Here is a 22,705-nt window from a genome sequence, read left to right as displayed (position 1 = left end):
ATGTTAAAAGAAGAACTGAGGCATATTAAAAATTTTTAAGAGTTTATTAGAGCAAAAATCAATTCGAATCAGGCAGCACCAAACCTGAAGTGGTTAGGAGTGCTCCACCTACAGGAGGTAGGGGAAAGACTTTTATAGAGAAGATAGAAGCAAAGCAAGGTAATTATTTGACTGGCTTAAGCATTTGCCTTATTTGGGAAAGCCTATTTGGCTGTTTGTGATTGTCCTCAGGTTTTTGGGTTTTTTCTCCCCAGTTTTGTTGAGATATAATTGACATATAACATTGTATTAGTTTTAGGTTTACAACATAATGATTTGATATATGTATATAATTGCAAAATGATCACCACAATGGGTTTAGTTAACATTCATCACCTCCACGTAAACAATTTTTTTCTTGCAATGAGAACTTTTAAGATTTACTCTCTTAGCAACTTTCAAATTTATAATACAGTACTGTTAACTATAGTCACTATACCGTACATTTCATGCTCAGGACTTATCTTATAATTGGAAGTCTGTACTTTTTGACCACCTTCACCCATTTTGCCTGCCTAAGGTTGCCCTTAGGTTTTGATTTCTTAACCTTGAGGCATTTACAAGTTTAGGTTTTGGTTTGCTTACATAGGCCTCCCAGGCATTAGAGCCACCCCAGCCTAATGGCCTCCTTGTCTAATTAATTTAACATGGATCATATGATAATTCTATTTGTAATTTTTTGAAGAACCGCTGTACTGTTTTGCATAGTGGCTGAACCATTTTACATTTCTACCAACAGTGCAGTGTTCCAATTTCTCCACATCCTTGCCAATGTTTGCTATTTTGTTTTTTTGTTTTTTTTTTTAGTAGAAACCATCCTGATGGGTGTGAGGTGATAAGATTACTTTATGTCCTTCTGTCATACGGGCAGTTTCAATTAATATCCAATAGCAAGCCAGTAATTGCTCCTCAAACGGAAATTCTGTAGTTCAAAGTCCTAGTAGTTATCACTGAGGGGTGTTCACAGGCTTTTCCATAAGCCCCAGTTTATGCTTCACCTAGCTCTGTGGTACAGAGAATTCACCTATATCAGCACTCTAGGTTTTATTCTATACTTTGTGGGCTCAGGCAATCTCATTTGTTCCCATTTAGCATGTACAATTAATATTGTTCGAAGGGTGGATTTACGTGACTTGTGTTTCACAATACAGGTCCCTGACTTACGATGGTTCGACTTACAATTTTTTGACTTTATGATGGTGTGAAAGCGATATGCATTCAGTAGAAACCGTAATTCAAGTTTTGAATTTTGATCTTTTCCTAGGCTAGCAATATGTGGTTTGATCCTCTCTCGTGATGCTGGGTAGTGGCAGCAAGCACAGCTCCCAATTAGCCATGCGATCACAAGGGTAAACAGTCAATACACTTAGAACCATTTTGTACCCATCCAAACATTCTGTTTTTCACTTTCAGTACAGTGTTCAATAAATTACATGAGATATTCAACACTTTATTATAAAATAGGATTTGCGTTAGATGATTTTGCCCAACTGTAGGCTAATGTAAGTGTCCTGAGCACCATTAAAGTAGGCTAGGCTAAGCTATGATGTTTGGTAGGTTAGGTGTATTAAATGCATTTTTGACTTATGATATTTTCAATTTACGATGGGTTTATCAGGACATAACCCCATCGAAAATTGAGGAAGATCTGTATTAGGTAGCCGAAACATTTCCCAGTCAGACACAATTATCCACCCACATAATACATTCAGGTAAAAGAGACAAAGAGACATAATCATTTCACATACAGCCTGTTTAAACATTCCAATTGTCATCCAAACCTCATCAACCCTTACATTTCTACATTCTCTCAGTCTAATTGCCACTGCCTTTAGGGCTTCACCAATGGGTTTTGATACTACAGTGTATGAGGGTCCCTTGTCAGGGAGTCCCAGAAACTTCTCTTTTCCACTCCCTGGCCATTTTACCCACTCCTGTGCATAAAACCTTGTGTCCTCAGCTGGTGTTCAGCCAAGAGACCAAGGCCCTTTTATCAATCTTCATCTTAATTAATCTGTCTGACTGTTGCCTCAGGGGATTCCAGGTCAGGTGTCTCATTGTAATCTCTGTCTATTAGAATTTCTCTAAACTGTGGTAAACAGAGTAGACTTGTTTGAAGCTCTTTAATATTCAGGGACTAGCAGGGGGTCACATTGGTCCGCCCAACCTTAGATGGTGCTGTATTAAGACCTTTGTTACAACTCCATCAATGTTATTCATCCCATTTCTTAATAACTATCTAAAGATTTCCACCCTCCTGGGACAAAGACCTTGACTCTCCCCTCTGCCGTTCCTCATTTTATTGTTAATTGATTTAATATTTGTAGTAGCATTTGTAAGACCCCTGAGGGGAAGCTGAGACAACAAATTCTACAAGGGTTTTCAGACTGTTGCTCAATTTTGCAGCACAGGATGCCCACGCAAAAGGGCCCCCTTAACCACAGCATTTAGCATGAGCTCTTGGGTAACAGGCATACTCAGTGGGTGAATATCTTGATTATCACAAAGCCAGTCCCACATGGCTTGCATATGAAGCAGATCAGCTGCTTCATGTGGGGTGTTCCGCTTGACATTTATGGGGGAGTTGGACTGTGCCCCTTAGGGTAAACAGACTTTACAGTGTTATCCAGTCCAGCAGGCTGGCCGTTTCCTCAAGAATAACCTGCTGTGTGTCTGGATCATGTTTAGCCATCTGTGATTGTTTAGTAGTGAGCTGTGGGTCCGGTATCAACCCAAACATGCGCTTCCACTCTGCAGCACTCAAAACCAAAGACACCAGCCTAGTCACTCCGAACTGTGAACTCCCACGTGGCACAAGGGACTTGCTGAACACTGTGCTAAGAGACTTGACCAAACTTTAACCTGGTTTCCACCTGCACTAGGCCATATCCCTAAAGGTGACCCTAGCCCTTGTGTTGAGTTTTTGTGCAAGAAAGCACAATGCTGCCACTGCAAAATGTATTTTGTCCCAACCCACGTTCCCAAACCATTTTCAGTAATTTCCCACTTAACCTCCTTCTGTAATTTTTCTAGTTCCCCATAGCTCCTTGGTCCCTTTATTTGTTCTCACTTTTTTACTTCCCCACCACCCCTTTTTGTTCCCTCTCTGTTCTGCCTTTAAAAATCTGTCACCTTTGTCTTAGCTGGAGTTGAGCTCAGTTTATACAGTATAAGTTTACACGTATGTCTGTCTTGCCACCTTTAGCAAATGTCCAGTGCTGTTTCTTCTTGACAGTTCTATGGTGCCCTCATTCAGATCTGGATCAGAACCGCTATCAGACCCTGTGACAGCTGGACCCAGCAAGCATCGAGACCTTTTGTCTCCAGTCTGTGCTTGTTTGGGTATCCGGTGGTGAGTCTGACTCCTGATCCAGGGCTCCAGAAGCATGGTGAAGGCAAATTTTGATTGTTAAGATGCTGAGTATACTCTTGAGGTTGGGATAAATTCCCAGGCCTCTTTGGTCGTAAAGTGTCATTAGTTAAGGATTTGGGAGCTTCTCAGCTGACTGAACACCCTCCCTCTTCAACCCTTGCAGACTATATGCTTTGTAACTATGGCCCTAATAGAGCAGTCTCCCATTATCCGCGATTTCACTTTCCACACTTTCAGTTACTTGCTGTCATCTGTGGTTTGAAAATATTAGATGGAAAATTCCAGAAATAAACAATTCATAAGTTTTAAATTGCAGTCCTTCTGAACAGCATAATGAAATCTCATGCCGTCCCGCTCCCACTTGCTTGGGACGTGAGTCATCCCTTTGTCCAGCATATCCATGCTATATACACTACCTGCCCTTCAGTCACTTAGTAGCTGTCTCGGTTATCAGATCAACTGTCATGGTATAGCAGTGCTTGTGTTCAAGTTACCCTTGTTTTACTTAACAATGGCCCAAAAGCAGAAGAGTAGTGATGCAGGCAATTCAGATATGCCAAAGAGAAGCCCAGAAATTGCTCAATCTCCAACTTCTCTTCCATCCTAGGAGGTTTGTGTGTGTGTATATATGTGCGTGTGTAGGTGTGTGTGCACGTGCATGCATAGGTGGGAGAGCTGAAAGTTCTAACCCTTTAATCACAGGGTTGGTTCCTCAAGCTACCAGTCCCCATCCTGAAACTATCTAGGGGCCTCACTAAGAGTCATCGCATCAGCCTACATTCAGGTGTGGTCCATCAACAGGGAAATGGAAAAAATAAATTGTGGTATAGTTCTATTCATTCAAAGAATAGAAATAGAAGGCATAACTTCTTCCATATTTTTAGAGGAAAAAGAAAGGAATAAAGACAAATCGTTTGATACAAGAGAAGGCAAGAAAGATAGAAATAAAAAAGGCAAGAAAGTCATGGTTAACAGACAGCACACAATAAGCTGGCAGAAAGAAACCTGAAAAATATTGAGCTATATAAGCATCAGACAAAACAGATTAAGTAAAAAATGTTATTATGAATAATAAGGATCATTACATAATACAAGCATTTACTAGAAATACATAATAATTCTCCATTTTTATATATCTAACAATATAATCTTAAATTACATGAAGCAAAAATGGACATAAAAATAAAGAGAAATTGACAAATCCACAATTACGGGAAATTTTAAAAGCGTTCTCAGTGATTAACAATTCTATCAAATAAAAAATAAGTTAGGATGAGGAAGATTTGACCATCATAATATAAGGAAAGAATTCTACCCCAATATTCAGGGAATACACTTTCTTCTCAAGCATATATGGAACATTAGACACACATACACACACATTACGTCACAAAGCAAATCTCAACAAAAACCAAAGAATGGATATCATACAGAGCATGTTAAAAATAACGGAAAATATCCATATGTTTGAAAATTTTAAAACATACTTCTCTATACTTTTTTTATAATTCATGAGTCAAGAAAGAAATAATGAAAATGAGAAAATGGGAACTGAACAACAATGAAACAGCTCAGGACATGCTGTTAACTAGTACATAGAGAGTAAGATAGAACAATTAGAAGAAACATTTTTTAAAACTCTTAATGGACTAAGTGTCTTAACTAAAAATTTAGAAGAAAAATAATACAAACTGTAAATCAAAGAATGTGGAAAGAAGAAAAGAAAAACAATAGCAGTAAAAAAAAATCAAAAGAGGATCAGCAAAGAAAAACGATAGTTCTTTGAAAAGATAAAAAAACTTCTGTCAAGAGAGAAAGCAGAACAGGACACAGCTATGGACAAATTTTCAAATTAAACAAAAATGGGTAACGCTTAGAAAACTATATCTTACAAAAACCAAGTCAAAAAGAAATTTTAAAAAATCTGAATAGACTTAAAACTAAAAGAAATTTAGGCAAAAATCTCCCCTGCTCAGTATGGGAAAGAAAATTGTAGGCCAATACCCTTTATGCTCAGAAATGTAAAATTTCTAAGTATGAGCAAAGAAAAGTCATCAATATATTTAAAAATGAATACATCCCAAACAGGTAGGTTTACCTTAGAAATATAATAATGACTTAGTAATAAAAATCTGTTACTGCCATTCATGACACGATGCATTTAACTTTAACTTCCATTCATGCATGCTAAAAAATCTTAAAAGCACCCCCATTAAAGTCAGAAACATAAAAACGCCTGCTTTCACTACCTCCTTCAACATTACATAGCTATTGCAACAAACCAATGTAACACATATGTGTGTATATATGCACAAACACACATAGAGACTTCTCATGACCATTCAGTTAACTTTTCATCATAGCAGCCTTTGAAAAATTTATAAACTTTTTGAAAAACAGTCCTCAAACACACTAGAGCAAAAAGAAAAAAAAAAGAAAGTGGTTCTAGACATGACAGTCTCAAGCAAAGATACGTTCGCCAGTTTACTCTTCACACTTATTTCCATTCAGAGAATATGGTGAGGAACAAATCTGAATTGTGTAGTTTGTTAGAATGAACCTAAAATGTTTTGTTTTTCTGAGGTGTGCCTCCTCTTTCCAGAGGAAGAGGCGAAGGCTTCTGTGTGCGACGCTTTTTCAGGAGCAACTTTAACAAGGGTCCAGGTGCCCTCACGTTTTGCCTTTATTTTGTCCTAAAGATGACTTGCTGTGCAATATCTCTGTTTTGAAGGGCAGTTGCAATACTACATAACAATGAGCCCTTCGAAGGTTGAAAAATTGAAGAAAATGGTGCAGAAGGGAGAAATGGTGCATCCAAATAATGCCTCCCTCCTTCTTCCTGTTCTACCAACGAACCTCCACTTATCAAGTGTTCTCTTCCCCTTTGGCAATGCAAAAAAACCTTATTCTTAATAAATTTTCCGTACAAACTGCATTTTTAAACTTTTATTACTTATTTCATTTTTCAATTAACTTTTCCTGTTTGCAAATGGTTGGGGTAACTTCGATTGGAATGCATTACAATCCTTCTCATTAAGAGCAATGGGGAATTTTTTTTTTCTCTTGAACCTAACGGCTTTTCATTTTGCAGCACAGCTTTCCAGAGTGAGTGAAAGAACTTAAACCAGGGGCAGGTTGATAAGTCGAAGTTTAAAGCCTGGAAAGCAAGTCCCAACACCGCCCACCCTCCCCGACGGCGGGACGCCCTCCCGGGACAGCCCACCAATCACAGCCGGCAAGAGCCCGGCCGGGGGCGGGCAGCAGCCCGCAGGGGCGCAGAGCCCAGCGTTCCGCCTGCGCAGCGCGGGCGGTGGGTGCGGTTCGGACACTCGGCGACGACGCGCCGCCCGACCGGTAGGAGCCGCCCTCGGCGAGCGGGCGCCCACGCCGCGACCGACGCCGCCCCTTCGCCCCTCACCGCCGCTGACCACTCGAGCGCCGACATGGTGGAAGCCGACCGCCCCGGGAAGCTCTTCATTGGCGGGCTCAACCTCGAAACCGACGAGAAGGCCCTCGAGGCAGAGTTTGGCAAGTATGGCCGCATCATCGAGGTGCTCCTCATGAAAGATCGAGAAACCAGCAAGTCCAGGGGCTTCGCGTTCGTCACCTTCGAAAGTCCCGCGGACGCCAAGGCCGCCGCCAGAGACATGAACGGCAAGTCCCTGGATGGTAAGGCCATCAAGGTGGCTCAGGCCACCAAGCCGGCCTTTGAGAGCGGCCGGCGCGGCCCGCCGCCGTCCCGCAGCCGCGGGCGCCTGAGGGGCCTGCGCGGGACCCGCGGGGGCGGCGGCGGCCCGCGGCGACCCCGTCGCGGGCGGGCCGGCCGACGACGGCGGCTACGCGGGCGACTTCGACCCGCGGCCCTCCAGGGGCCCGCTGCCCCTCAAGCGCGGGCCGCCGCCGCCGCGCAGGGCCGGGCCGCCCCCAAGAGGGCCGCGCCGTCGGGCCCGCCTCGCAGCGGCGCCGGTGGGATGCGCGGGCGGGCCCCGGCCGCGCGGGGGCGAGACGGCTACGCGGGCCCGCTGCGCCGGGAGCCGCCGCCCCCGCGCCGCGACCCCTACCTGGGCCCCCGGGAGGAGGGCTACTCGCCGAGGGACGGCTACTCGAGCCGCGACTACCCGAGCGCCCGCGACCCGCGCGACTTCGCCCCGTCGCCCCGAGAGTACACCTACCGCGACTACGGCCACGCCGGGGCCCGGGACGACTGTCCGTCGAGAGGCTACGGCGACCGCGACGGCTACGGGAGTCGCGACCGCGACTACGCGGATCATCCGAGCGGAGGCTCCTACCGAGACCCCTTCGAGAGCTACGGGGAGCTGCGCAGCGCCGGCCCGGCGCGCGGGCCCCCGCCATCCTACGGCGGAGGGGGAGGCCGCTACGACGACTACCGGGGCTGCTCGCCCGACGCCTACGGCGGCGGCCGCGACGGTTACGGCGGCCGCAGCGAGCGCTACTCGCGGGGCCGCGACCGGGTAGGCAGAGAGGATCGCGGGCTGCCCTCGTCCCTGGAAAGGGGGTGCCCTCCCCCGCGCGATTCTTACAGCCGGTCGGGCCGCAGGGCCCCCCGAGGCGGAGGCCGCCTGGGAAGCCGCTCCGAGAGGGGAGGAGGTCGGAGCAGATACTAAAGGAACAGACTTGGGCCCAAATCCGTTTTCAAAGAAACTAACGGAAAGAAGAACCTGTTCTGTGGAAATTGCCCAAGGACTGGTACAAGGAAGAGTTGTTTTTACCTTTTAAGAATTACCTGTTAACTTCCTCTCCATAATTTTTCTGCTTTTGGGAGGAAAAAAGTTAAAATTCATTTAATTTCGTTTTGGAATTGTTAACGTTTCTTGCAACAAGCTCATGTTAAAAGTATGACTTGACTCTGCGTACTAGTCTTCTTATATTTCCAAGTAGAAATTCTGCTAAAGGCTTCCTTCCTTCTAAATTTTCCTGATAAATGAGGCAAACAGTTCTAAGATCTTTTACAAATAATTTGCTCACCTAAAATGGAGAAATGGATTATTCTGTCCATTCAAACCAACTAGATTTTTGGGGAGAGAGTGGGAGGGACTGGTGTATGCTACTCTCAACATTTCAGGGGGTCTTTCAAACTGAATCCCTCTCATTGTTCCCAGTATTAAAAAACAAAAGACCAGCAACAACAACAAAAACCACTTAGATGAGATGCTTCTGTAAAGAAGGTTCTATTCACTTTGTAAATCTAAAACAGCAAATGGATAATGCTGGCCGTATTTTGCCTTTTTGCTTTTACTTGGGGCATCTGCAGAATCTCCTGCCCCCTTGCTCCCCAAAATACCATTCATATGTGTTGAACAATGGGAATACTAAATTAAAGATTTGGCCAACCGCAAGGCTGCAAAAAAATACAAAAAACATCAATTAATAGCATTTATTTTCACCACCAACAAATTACTAAGAATCAAGTAGGAAAAAAAGGAAGAAACAAGTAGAAAATATACCGATGGTGGATTTGGGGATCATAATGGCTTCCATTCCTAACTCCAGACTACTTGCCCTTGGCTCTAGAGCCAGCTACTGGCTCATGTGGAGAGAATTGGGCTTCTTCCCCTAGGGGTGGAGAATCAAATGTGAGCAGCATCAGCTCAGAAGCTCCGAGAGTCCCTGAGAGAGCTTGGTATTCCAACATCTGAGGATCTCAACCTGGTATGAGGGATCTGGGTCTTCCTGTCCACAAAAGGCAAGGGGGGGATGGGTTGAGTGTTCCATACTCTTAAGGTGGGGAGAAGGTTCTTGAGCTGATAAAGATCAGAGAGGCTTCTTCCAGGATGCCTCAGGAGGCATATAACAGTCTCCTCTTTTCACCCCAAGCTCAGGGCAAGAAACACATTTTCCATTCAGCACTGATGGAATTCCCCTATTTATTTAAGAGAAGGTAATTATACAGTCAAGGGACTCTAGCAACCAGAAACAAAAGATCAGGTTGAATGTTAGGACCCCTGTTCAGTGTAATAATTGCTGGAGGAAACAGATGAATACCTGAACAACAACAAAAATGTGCTTAAAGAGATGTGAATGTAATGCGCTCATAGACACAACTCTAAAAACATGGTTTTTCAACAAAATAATAGTGTAGGTGTATTACAGGAGAGGCTGCATTAGTGGCCCAGAAGAACAAATGCAAGAAATAGCTCAAAAAAAAAAAAAAAAAGATCCAGGAATTAATCTAGCAAAAATACGTAAGACCTTTATGGAAAAATTGCTAATCTTTATTAAAAGACATAAAAGAAGACTGAATAAATGGAGATTCATAGCATGTCATGGTTAGGAAGACTTTGTGTCATAGCCATTCTCAACCTCACCAAATTTATTTGGAAAAGCAATAAGACTTCAATTGAAGTTACAGCATGATATTTTTCCCACATAGCTCCCTTCCCCTTTCCCAATAACACCGTTTACTTGTATTTATCAACGATGGAATACTAAATAAAAGATTTGGCGAACCAACCACAAAACTGAAAAAACATCAATAGCTTCTCCTGACTACCAACAAATTATTAAGAAACAGGTAAAAAAAGACACTAATAGAGGAGATTTAGCTAATCCTAAATCTTGTTTGCTGGAATAAACAGCAAGAAGAGCCAAAGCAATTCTGAAAAGCAATAATTAGAAAGGACTCACCTTACCAGATATCACGACTTATTACAAAGTCCTAGTAAGTTAAGCTGTGTGTTATCAACAGACAAGGATAGACAGACAAAATAATGAGCCTTGAAACAGGCACGCTTGTATATGAAAACAGGATATATGACAGAGATAGCTTTAAAAGTTACTGGTGAAAGGATGGACTTTTTTTTTTTAATAGCTGTCTCTGCAAAAAGATAAAATGATATTCCCTAACTTACAGCATACACAAAAATATATTCTAGATTGTTTGAAGACATAAATGTGAAGAGAAAAATTTTTAAACACTTAGAAGAAAATAAATGTGTGACACTGGGGTAGAGAATTCCTTTTTAAGACACAAAAACAAACCTAGAAGGAAAATGTTGATATAATTTTGTACATTATTATTTTTTATGATAAAAGACACTGATAAAGTGAAATATCAAAACATACATTGGAAGAATTCATTTGCATTGAAATAACTTTCAAAAGAATGCTTAGAAATCAATAAGAAAGAAAGAACAAGAAAAAAATGAGCAAAAGAACTCACCTTTCTGATGTATAAATTGACACAATCACTTTGGAAATAAATTTGTCAATGCATAGTAAAGTTGGAGGGTGCTTACCTTATGACCCAGAATTCCACTTCAAGGAGAGGACCTAGAGAAACTTGTACATGTACACAAACAGCTATGCATAAGATTGGGCCTTACAGCACTCTTTGAATGTTTAAAAAGTAGAAACAGCCTACCTGGAGCGATCAACTGAGGTTTATTCTTATAATGAAGTTCAATGTAGAAGCTGATATGAATCAACCAGATCCACGTGTATCAACACAGGTAAATAGCAAAACGTTTGGTGAAAAAGGCAAATTGCATAAATATAGGTGTAATAAAAAAAGAACAAAAATATGATTGGAGTGATACACAAAGAGTTAGAATATTTAGTGTGAGGAGAGAAGGAAGATGGGATGAGGAGTGGGCTTTAGCTGACTCGATAATGTTTTATTTGTTTAAAAGATGGATTTTTAAGGGGCTGGCCCCGTGGCTTAGCGGTTAAGTGCTCAAGCTCCGATACTGGCGGCCTGGGTTCGGATCCCCGGCGCACACCGACGCACCACCTCTCCGACCATGCTGAGGCCGAGTCCCACACACAGCAACTAGAAGGATGTGCAACTATGACGTGCAACTATCTGCTGGGGCTTTGGGGGGGGGAAGGAGGAGGATTAGGCAATAGATATTAGCTCAGAGCCGGTCTTCCTCAGCAAAAAGAGGAGGATTAGCATGGATGTTAGCTCAGGGCTGATCTTCCTCACACACACACACACAAAAAGATGGATTTTAAGCAAAAAGGACCATCTTAAATTTCTGTGGTCTGTACATTAGCATCTCTTATTATTCTATAATTTCGAAATATTTCATAATACAAATTAAAATATGAAAAACAGAGTTTAGCACCAGCATATAATGGCTACTCCAAAAATGTTAACTATTACTCTGAAACTGTCTTTTAGTTGCAATACTCATATGTTAACAATGATTCTCCCTCCTGGGTTTGTTCTCTCTTCAATATGGGATGCCTTATTCTGTTTGACTCAGTTTGTAGAACCTTCCTTCCTATCCTAGACTGTGTTCATGGCTAGCTCACCATAACCTTGAGAGTAGAACTTACATATCTGAGAACCAAATCTTAGAGGAAAGTGCAGTTGTTCCCTTTGACGTTCTTTTTGAAGTAGGATAGTGATGAAAACATTTTTCCAATTAACAATAGCTATTTCTGAAAAGTAATCTCCTGAATATTGAAATTATTAATAACTTTGAAAAAAATGAGGTTTAAACATTTGGAAATCCAGAGCTTAGATGAGTTCAAGAGATCGTAGTGAACAAAAGCTGTAGATTGCTCATGTACATATATAACAGCCCCAATATCTCTTTACTGGAAATAATGGATTAAAGCTATCTTTGTAGGAAAATATGCAGAAATCTAGTTAATTGAGAAATCTTGTTTATAATCACTTTCATAATGATGAGGAGAGAGCATATCAGGTGTTTTGCAGGACTTAGCCGCTGGGTGTAATTTAAGGACTGTGGATCTCATAACCAAAGCCTTTGTATTCTTTATCTTGAGCTTGTCTCAGCCTACTTCTGAGAGCCCATCCCCCCATTCCTTCTGTCCAAAACAGAATTCCAGGAGCAAATAGAAGGTTTTTTGTTCTATTTGTTCCACCAACTTTGTTCAAAGTTCCACCAAACTGTCCATGTGGCAACTGGCAACATTACTGAATATTTCCTCACAATATTCACAAGATGTCCAGGTGAGGCCTGGATATCTTCCATCTCTGATTGCAACCTGAAGCCTATTGTGGGTCCTGGGGCTCACTTAGTGTGCTGGAGTTAGACTTCTTTCCCCTTTTTCCCTCAGCTCCCCTTTTCCTTTGCCTTAGGCCAGGTAAGATGGGGAAGACTTTTCTTCCAATCTAACATTTCTTAGACTTTAGATTATGTGGGGTCCATGTACCTCCCTTTTGGTCTTTACCTTAAAGGTGATGTGATTTTTCCTTCTCTTCCTCCACAGAAATTTCCTTTTTGGGGACCGTTATTATGCTCTCCTCTTTTGGGCATCTTTGGGAACTCACCAAGCAGGATCAGACTGTGTTGCTTTTGCTGTGCACACATGGAATCCAGTGGTAGTGGGAATTCGTTTCAGAATCTGTATGTTCTGTTTGTGGTGACATTCTTTCTAAAGCTAATTTCTCTTACAGTGTAGCACATCTAAGAACTCTTTAAAAGTGATTCTGAGTCTAAATATTTTGGGTGGGTGACATTGAACGTGGGTATCAAGTGCAAAAAATAAACTACAGAGCAGTGATGACCCTATGGAATGTATTCCACTATCATATTTATTAAAATGCTCAAAGACAGTGAAAAATCTGAGGGTCTGTTATGAAATTTTTTAGGAAAAATAGTGAGGAAAAAATAGTGAGACTTCCCCATAATGTTTGGAGGCTGCTTGTTATAGAAGAAAGGTAATCTTTTGGTCATACGTATGAGTCCTCATTCAGTTATTTACATGGCTGTGGCAACTTTCAAAAAATTTTGACCTTCAGCTTTTTTCATGTGCAAATGGTGATGATATCATCTCATAAAATTTTTGAAAGTTTAAAACAAGATAACGCAAGGCTGGCCCCGTGGCTTAGCGGTTAAGTGCGCGCGCTCCGCTACTGGTGGCCCGGGTTTGGAACCCCGGGTGCGCACTGAGGCACCGCTTCTCTGGCCATGCTGAGGCCGCGTCCCACGTACAGCAACTAGAAGGATGTGCAACTAAGACATACACCTATCTACTGGGGCTTTGGGGAAAAAAAGGAGGAGGATTGGCAATAGATGTTAGCTCAGAGCTGGTCTTCCTCAGCAAAAAGAGGAGGATTAGCATGGGTGTTAGCTCAGGGTTGATCTTCCTCACAAAAAAAAAAAAAAAAAAAAAAAAGATAATGCATATAAAGCACGCAGCACAGTGCCTGAAATGCAGTGGGGTTCATTAAATGGTAGTACCACAGCATTCTACACACAGCAGTAGCTAGACTTTCCCTTGGAATTTATCATTTCCATCGACCAGTAAAATTGCTTATGTACTAGAAGTCTTCATAGAAGTTCAAGTTGAGAATTTTATTGTATTTATTCCATCTATTGTCACCCAGCTTGAAATCTTGGGAACCTATTTGACTCTTTACAGCCTCTATTTATGCTCTGCTGCCTCTGCCTTCTCTACTTCTTGACAGCTAGGGTGGCTCAAAATTTCCAGCAGCAGGCTCAGTGCCCCATTCCTAACCAGTCTGAAGTGAGGTAGATAGATGTTACTTTCAAGACCTTGATTCCTTCAAGTCTTATAGGGTTTAGAATTATTACTCTCTGGCATAATTGGCTTAGACTTCACTTTACCCCATAGATAAAGTACCTAGTACAGTTCCTGAACTTTAAAAAGTGTGGCTATTATTATTATTATTGTTATTTACAATTGACCCAGGGTTTGGTGCACCTAGGGAAGTCCCTGAGTGGCAGTAGAGGGTAGTGATCTAGAATAAGTGGTATGGAATCTGGTAGACCTAAATTCACTAGCCATTCACTAACTGTGTGATCTTGGCCAGGTTACTTAATCAGTCTCTGCTTTGTTTCCCTTACCTATAAAATAGAGACAAGAATGTTCATCCGGCCCAGTGGCGTAGGGGTTAAGTGCGTGCGCTCCGCTGAGGTGGCCTGGGGTTCGCAGGTGTGGATCCCGGGCGTGCTCCAAGGCACTGCTTGTCAAGCCATGCTGTGGCGGCGTCCCATATAAAATAGAGGAAGATGGGAGCAGATGTTAGTCCAGGGTCAATCTCCCTCAGCAAAAAGAGGAGGATTGGCATCGAATGTTAGCTCAGGGCCAATCTTCCTCACAAAAAAAAAAAAATTATTAAAAAAAAAAGAATGCTCACCTCATGAGGTTGGTTGTCCATTTACTCATTAGTTGTTTGTCTGTTTACTCATTAGTCCAATGTTGAGCAAATATTTGTGTAGTACCCACTATATGGCAAGCACTATGCTAATAGCATGCCAACAAGGCAAACAGCAAAGCAGCATGCATATATGGCTGCTGAATTCATCTTCATTGAGAAAGATACACGGAGACAGAGCAGTAGCAGTTGGTGGCTGCCCAGATGCATTCTAGGGCAATGCACAGACATGCAGGATCAGACATCAGCTTTGGGAGGGAAACTCCTACATGTGGGCTCTGGGGCTTTTGAGTTGCACATACATGAGGTGCCATCCTCTACCCTGGAATAATTAGGGGTTAGGATACAATAGCAATATATCATGACAGAACCTCGCCTCTAACCCTCTTGTCGCTGAATGCTCATGGTTGGGATTTGAAGGAGTTGAGGCCTTGATTTACCTGCTTTACTTCAGACTCGTTCAAAATGGCCACTGAGACGCGTGGTGGAGGTTTTTGGCGAGCCCATCTGTCAAGAACTGGACAGGCAGTAGAATATAAATGGGGGCTGTGAAGGTGTTACTGTGAATGACACCTCTTACAAGGTTTTAGGGGGCTGGGGCCAATGTCTTGGCAACTGAAGTTCTATGACATAGCAAACTAGTGGCAGGATTTGCTACATCAGCATTCATGATTGAGGAAGCATTAGCCCTTTTCTAACATCATAGCTGTGGGGGCAACTGTGGTCCAAGCTGTGCGGCTGACCATGATTCATTGCCTCAAAAACTTGGCCTTAACCAGTTTCCACTGAACTTTGCATGAGACCAATCTTTTTCTGGGAGGCCAATCTACTGGGGATTTGTTTTGGATAAGTTAATCCTTATCTATTAGCTAAGCAATGGAGACACTGTGGTGAGCAAAAGTAGACATTATTAATCCTCAAAGGGATCAGTGTTCAAGAGAGAAGATAGACTTTGGTTAAAAAATGTAAATTTTAACTATAATAAACATTATGAAAGAGATGCATAGTGCTATGAGATACTATGTTAATAAAGGTTTGATGTAGTATAGGGCATCAGAGAATGCATCCTTAAGGAAGTGATGATTGAATTAAGATCTAAAGGGTAAGAACTAGATTGTTGTGAAAATTAAATGAGACAATATATTAAAGCATGGAGCACTACTAAGCTCTCAGTAGATAGCTGCTGCGGTTTTCTTATTGCTATTCTTTTTTGACTTCAAGATTGTTTTTACTGAAAGTTTAAGCTATATAGATAAGGGTGAAGGAACACAGATGAATCACTAACGTATTAATTTAAAGAAGCATACCTTGAGGTTAATTACCAGGAGAGCAGAAATGAGGAACACCAAAATGCGAATCAACAAATAAGAAAGGCAGAAAATATGAGATCAGTTTGAGGTCAATCTAATAAAAAGAAATGAACAGGGCCGGCCCCGTGGCTTAGCGGTTAAGTGCGCGCGCTCTGATGCTGGCGGCCCGGGTTCGGATCCCGGGAGCGCCCCGAGGCACCACTTCTCCGTCCAATGCGAGGCCGAGTCCCACGTACAGCAACTAGAAGGATGTGAACCTATGACGTACAACTATCTACTGGGGCTTTGGGGGGAAAAACTGAATAAATAAAATCTTTAAAAAAAAAAAAAAAAAAAGAAATGAACAGATAAAATATAGAAACTGGGAAAGAAGCCTGGATTATCTGGATTAATGCCCTGGAATGAACTGCATATGCACTGATACCCCCTTAAAGTCTCAGGGTCACCTTCACAGAGAAAGTCACTCTTCTTCAGGAAGTCAGGGCTATTTGAATCTGAGATGCTGTCTTTGTCCTTAAGGCACTCACAGTCTAGTGTGGGTGACAGACTGTCCTGCATCAGACTACCTAGAATGCAAAACAGGGAGAGAAGTGCTATGAGACAGGCATGGACAGTGTGCTAAGGGAACAAATGAATTCTCATTAGAGGAAGGCTTTTCAGAGGATATGAATTTCATGGGTTTCCCTGAAACAAAGAAGCTCCTCTTTAGTATGTATATTATCCATTTTAAATATAGCTAGGTCCATTTGTTTCTATTTGTAGTTAATTCTAGAATTGTCTTCATCTTTGTTGATTTTATTTCCCTCTTTACTAATTGACATGTACTTTATCCCATTGCCGATTAGAAGCCATTGAAACTTGGGAAGACAGGAGTGGTGGTCTGAGCTGCAGTTGACTGTTGTATCCCTGTCAACTGAAAGATGGGATCACAGAGAAAGGTTGGAGGCAGAGGGCCATCTTATACATGATAAGGTTTAATTGTTTTGTATTTAAAATTGCCCTAGCAGATGAAGAAACTAGGTGGAGGATAAACAGAGGTTAACCCATGAAAGCAGTCCACTAGATGGCACCAAAATCCTAAGGATTGTGGTCTCATGCTTCCTTCCCTGTACCTGCCGCTAGAGCTTGAGCTGCAGGGTCAGCAGCTTTATGGCTGGGTGGTACTTGTGCCTTCCTTCTGGATATGATGAAAATGAAATACCGGCAACTGGAAATCTTCGCCTAACCAGATACTGACTATTGTGTACAGTTGGGAAGACCAGAAGTATATCCAAGTGTATACAAGTATTCAAATTGGTAGGGAAAGATGAATAATTCAACAAGTAATACTGATTCAATTGGCTAAGTGCTTTGAAAATATATATATATGTATATATTATCATTATACTCCAAAATAAATTCCAGATGGATTAAATTTTTTTGGGTGGGTAAGGTTTTTAAAGAAATATTTTTAATTGTGATAAAATACACATAAAATTTACCATCTTAACCATTTTTAAATGTACAGTTCTGTGGCATTAAGAAAATTCACACTGTTGTGCTACATTCATCACCATCCATCCACAGAAGTCTTTTCATCTTGTTAACTTTTTTTTTCTTTTTGTTTGCTTTATTAACAATTTTGTATACAGTTAGGTAAAGTGTATCTATTTGCATTTATTTTTTTATTTATTTCTGTCCTTGTTGATGGTTATATACTTAGAAACAAATATATTTGTTATGAAAATTGATGGTAGGTTATTTTCCATCTACCATGGAAATAGAAACTCAGGGACAGCCAGATAGAAGAGCTGTATAGGGCGAGATGTAGGGAAAGGGCACAGAGCTACTATGCCCTGTCCAGGGGCGCCACTCTCCCAGCACCTGCCTGTGTTCACTGACTCAGAAGCTCCTGGATTGACCTTTTAAACGTAAAAATTAGAAACTGCAAAAAGCTTAGAAGAAGCTATAGGTGTATTTTTATATAATCTTGAATTTGGGAAGATTTTTCTAGGCCCAACAGTGGAGGTATCAAAAGTTATATATTGATTCATTTGATTGCATAAAAATCAGAACTTTGCTTCCATCTAAATAAATAAATACATTTATTAATTTATCATATATATTTATATTCATTCTGTTGGCAGAATTCATCTTCATATGGGTAGAGGACTATAAGACTGAGATCCCTGTTTCCTTGCTGGCTGTCAGCCAGGAACTGCTTTCAACTCCTAGAGGCCACCCCCAATTTCTTGCCACATGACTCTCTCATAGGCCCTTTCATAATGTGGTAGCTTATTTCTTCAAAGCCTGCGAGAGAGAATCTCTGTAGTCTGCTAATGCAGACTCTTACATAACAATAGAGCAAAACAGATCGTTCGTTTTATGTAACATCTATGTAGCATCTCCATAATCATGGAGGTGACATCCCATCACCTTTGCCATATAATGTCACCTAATCAAGAGAGTACCCCTCCCTCACGTATGTTTTTAGCACATGGTGGAAACATGGAATATGGGTTTTAAGAAGATACTAAAAAATTGGATGAGAATAGGGGTTTGTGGGGCTTTGCTAAGTAATGTATAGATTATAAAATTGTGTTTTATTTTTAATAAATTTAAAGTCTAAATGCATATTGAAACTTATTGCTCTAAAGAAACTATACAGTTTTAAAAAAGAGGTTTATATACTTAGGATAAATATCAGCATATTAGTGGAAATTAGGGAAACATTTAGTCTGTTTAGCCTAATATTCTTCAAATGAGGTTGAGAGAGGTTAGGATAATTTTGACCTATATGATCTCTTAAGTTTCCTTTCTGGCTTTAATGATACTAACAGAAATAACTATTTTTGAGTGATTCCTCTGAGCAGGCAGTGAGATAATTTACCTCATTTAGTCTTCACAACGACCCTATGAAGTAGATGCCTTTTTTATACCCATATTACAGATGAGGAAATTGAGGTCTAGAGAAGGTAATTTTCCCAAGGTTACAGAAATAGAAATTTGGTAGAGTAATAATTTTAATCCAATTAAGTGGCCTCTAGAGCCCGAGGTTTTACTTACCTTTTCAGGTTGTACTGCCTGAAAAAAAGTCATCTGTGCCAAGCAGGCCTAGCCTAAGAGCCCAGGTCTCTATGATGTCAATCCAAGTCACTCACTTCTCACCTTGAAATTCTAGGAAAAATTACTAAGTGGGGAATGTTCTTCCCCTGTTTAATAAGCATTCATATTTCAGAATTATAGAAAATAGTTAATAAGAAGAAATATATTAAAAATTAATATGTAGATTACTTAAAGATAAAGCTCCACACAATCCCTATTTTCACCTGATGTGTTAATATCTTTATGTAACTCACACTTCGCACTTCTTCCATGGAAAAGATGTATGGATAGAGCAGGAAGACATCTTGGGTGGCTGCTGTGGCGTTCTGCTGGCTACTGCCTTTTCTCAATTACTTTATCATTAACTTCTTTATAGTTAGCATCTGATCCCTCAACCTGTTTTGAACTAACAAATCTTATAATGAATCTTGAATTGGAATTGATAATGTATGTTTTAAAAATCTGTAGTGATTTTTGATATCAAATCCAGAGTCAAGCTCAGCTTTGTCAGAATGTGGGGGCACAGACTACCTTCATGTTGACCGCTTTCTGGTGACAATTGTCTGGATGAAAGTTGAGATAAATCCTTACTATTCAATTCTAGTTCAATCATGCCCTCACCTGAATCCTCCAGCTACCTCACAGGCAGCAACTCGTTGACTCTTGTCTGGTTTGAGATTGTGAACTCATAGTTGTCTTAATTTCCCCAACCGTCTGCTTTTGTTTTTCCAATAACATCAAGATATGTAATAGGATTCTATATTCAGTCTCAAATTTGTGCTGGAGAACTCAATCATTACAACGTTCTTGTTTTCATTTGTGTTTTATTTCATTTTGAGGCCACATGTAGCAGTGTATGGTTTTAGCCTTCCTTTTAGTCTGGAAATCTATTTTAAGCCTTTTTCTCTAGACTTCATTATGTGTTTGGGTGAGATTCTAAACCTTCTACAGTTGATGTTATGATGGGTGTTTCCACCAAAATTAGAGACCTGGGAAAACGAACCGTTTGTTTGATATTTAACTGGGGGGAAATGTCCTTGGGATAGTAATCACTCTGGGCATTTAGACAGCCTGGAAATGCAATTCCACTTTTCAGATGCTCAGTGGTTTCCAAGAAAATGTCCAGCCCACTGGAGAGCAGTGAAGGGTCATGAGGCTCATGAAAGGGAACCACTTTCTGTTTGTGGTTGTCCTCAGCCTTCCATTCACTCATTTAGTAAAGATTATTTCAACACTTAGTACTGGCCAAGCTTGGTTCTGAAAGGTGGAAATACAGATATATGACAGTGATTATGGTCTCTACCTTTGAATGTTTATCTCTCAGTCCAGTGGGAAGGAAAAAGACAAACTAGAAATTGCAACCCAGGTCACATATAAGAATACAAATGAAAACACTTCTCACTAGCAGCAGAAAACAAGCTTATGCTCTGGAATAGAAGGAAAATTGAAGACCAAAAATGCACCTAAATAAAAGGCTGAAGTGAAGTAGGGTCTGGATAAAGCTGTTGTGTGTTTCCTCTTTTATGTCCAGTGAACTATTTTTGACAGCAGAACTCCAAAAATACATCACAACAGTGAATTGAAAAATTACTTTCTAGAAGCTTTGAAGAAACACCATTTCTCTGATGTAAGGAAGTCATAAATATTATGAACATTTTGATATACTAAAATAACAAACTAAGAAGATTAGCTTTCACCAAATGGATTTTATAGCCTCAATAATAACACTGCTTTATTTATTTTCATTATTTCCAGTGGAGTAAACACTCCACATGTAACTAATATATTTGGATTAACTCCCCTGTGCTTCATTTGTTCTGGGAAGGATTAGCAACAGAGCTAGATTTATAAACCTTGGGGGAGGGATGTGCTTTGTTGAATCACTCATCTGATTTTATATATGTTTGTAAACAACCAGGTTCCTAGGCCCAAAATGATACCTAGGAGAGATGAAATTAACCCGGCCTCAGCTCCTTAAGGGTATAACTGCTGGCTAACCGGAACAATAACTGTTAAGTGAAGAATAGCAGTGGAGTAGTGCTCAGTCTAGCTAATCTGCTGTGGCAGCAAGCACTCTTCTGGCCCAGCTTGAGGGCCTGGTCTGTTCCTTCTGAATCTTTTGGGATGGTGCTCTCCGCAGCCTCACATAGTTTCCTGCCACACATGCACTGATCAGTACTGGGCTGGATACTCCAGAAGGAGCCTACGCAGGTGTTCCGAGTTCTCTCTTTGTGCCGTGCTCTTCTCTGGCACTCTGGTTTGCAGATGATAGCGGCCTTGTTCCCCTCTGGGTTCGTGTCTCTGTATCCTCAACTGAGGGCTTCTTAGTTCAGGCCAGGCTCTGCCTGGGTTCCCCCTCCATGCTCTCAGTAAAATAGACATTTTAGTAGAAAAATATAAATTATAGAAATAGGTTCAAGAATACATAGAACATATAAATAGGATAATAACTATGGAAGCAATTTAAAATCTGTGAAAGAATTAGCTCTAGAAGCGCACTTGTTTTATTCAGATTTTAAATAAATAAATAAATCCCATGCTATATGTCATTGAAGAATATTTTAAAAGATAGACAATGTCTAAATGCATTTTACAAGCCAGCATAAAGTTTCTATCAAAACCTGACAAAGATACAAAAATATGAAAATTATAGGTAACTGTTACCCATAAATATAGATAAAAATATATTCTCAATAATATAGTAGTAGGTTGAACCACACAACCTTTAAAGAATAATACACCGTGAACAAAATAGGAATGTAGTTCTATAAATCTGTTAATAAACAGGTGGTGCATGACCGTGTTTCAGTTAATGATGGACTGCATATATGATGGTGGTCCTGTAAGATTAGTACCATATTGTCTAGGTGTGTAGTAGGTTATACCGTCTGGGTTTGAAAAGTACTGTTAGGGGAGGAAGAAATTTTCCTCTACCCTTCTAGGTTCTTCTGGCTGGTCTAAGAATTAAATTGATGTGAGACAAATTAACAGGAGAAAAACTAAGTTTTATAGCATGTATATATGTAAGAAACCCAGGAAAATCAAGTAACTCACCAAAACGGCTGAAGCTGTCACCTTAAATACCATCCTGGGCTAAAGACAAAAGAAGATGTTGGGGGAAAGGAGAGTCAGGGACTTCAAAGGGAAGGAAGGCAATTCACAGGTGGATGAAAAGGAGCACACGTTTGGAAAACAAGTTTTTGGCCACACAAAACAGAATAACAGACGGGGGGTCCAACAAAAAGGCTTTTCTAGGTTCCTCTCTTGTCTACCACCTGGTTCATGTTATGCTAAGGTGATAGCTTGCTTCCTGAGACAGGTTTTTTTTTTATCAGAATTCTTTTAGGCAGTTAAGGGCGAAGTAACAAAAACTTTCTGGATCTTTTGTTTCTTAAAAATAATCCTCATGTTAAAGAGGCAAATTTTGTTCCCCTTCAATATACTCTGTGATGTTCGCACAACAATGAAATGGCCTAATGATGTATGTCTCAGAATGTATCCCCATCCTTAAGCAACACATGACTATAATCTTTTATATCAGTAGACCAAAAGAAAAGAAAGTCACATTCATCTCCAAAGATTCCAATGAAGCATTAATAAAAATTCAATATCCATATTTTATGCAAACTCTTAGTAAACCAAAAATATAACATGATAAAATGTATCTATCTCAAGGTATCAACTGATAGCATCTTAATAGTAAAACGGAAGGAATCTGATTAAAGTAAGAAATAAGGGGGCCGGCCCAGTGGCATAGCGGTTAAGTGCACAGGCTCCGCCTCG

At 40.8% G+C, this 22,705-nt stretch overlaps 1 protein-coding gene across 1 annotated transcript; it reads left to right on the top strand.

Moving 5' to 3' along the window:
- Positions 1–6,801: 6,801 nt before the first annotated feature.
- On the top strand, positions 6,802–9,182 carry RBMXL2 (RBMX like 2). The gene is given in 3 exon segments (XM_087433991.1): positions 6,802–7,205; positions 7,207–7,315; positions 7,318–9,182. Coding segments are annotated over 3 exon segments (1,179 nt in total). The 5' UTR covers positions 6,802–6,855; the 3' UTR covers positions 8,038–9,182.
- Positions 9,183–22,705: the final 13,523 nt, after the last annotated feature.

Source organism: Ceratotherium simum, chromosome 7, assembly GCF_057802395.1.
Source record: "Ceratotherium simum simum isolate JZ-2026a chromosome 7, ASM5780239v1, whole genome shotgun sequence".
Lineage (NCBI taxonomy): Eukaryota > Metazoa > Chordata > Mammalia > Perissodactyla > Rhinocerotidae > Ceratotherium > Ceratotherium simum.
This window is presented reverse-complemented; position numbering and strand designations above follow the sequence as displayed.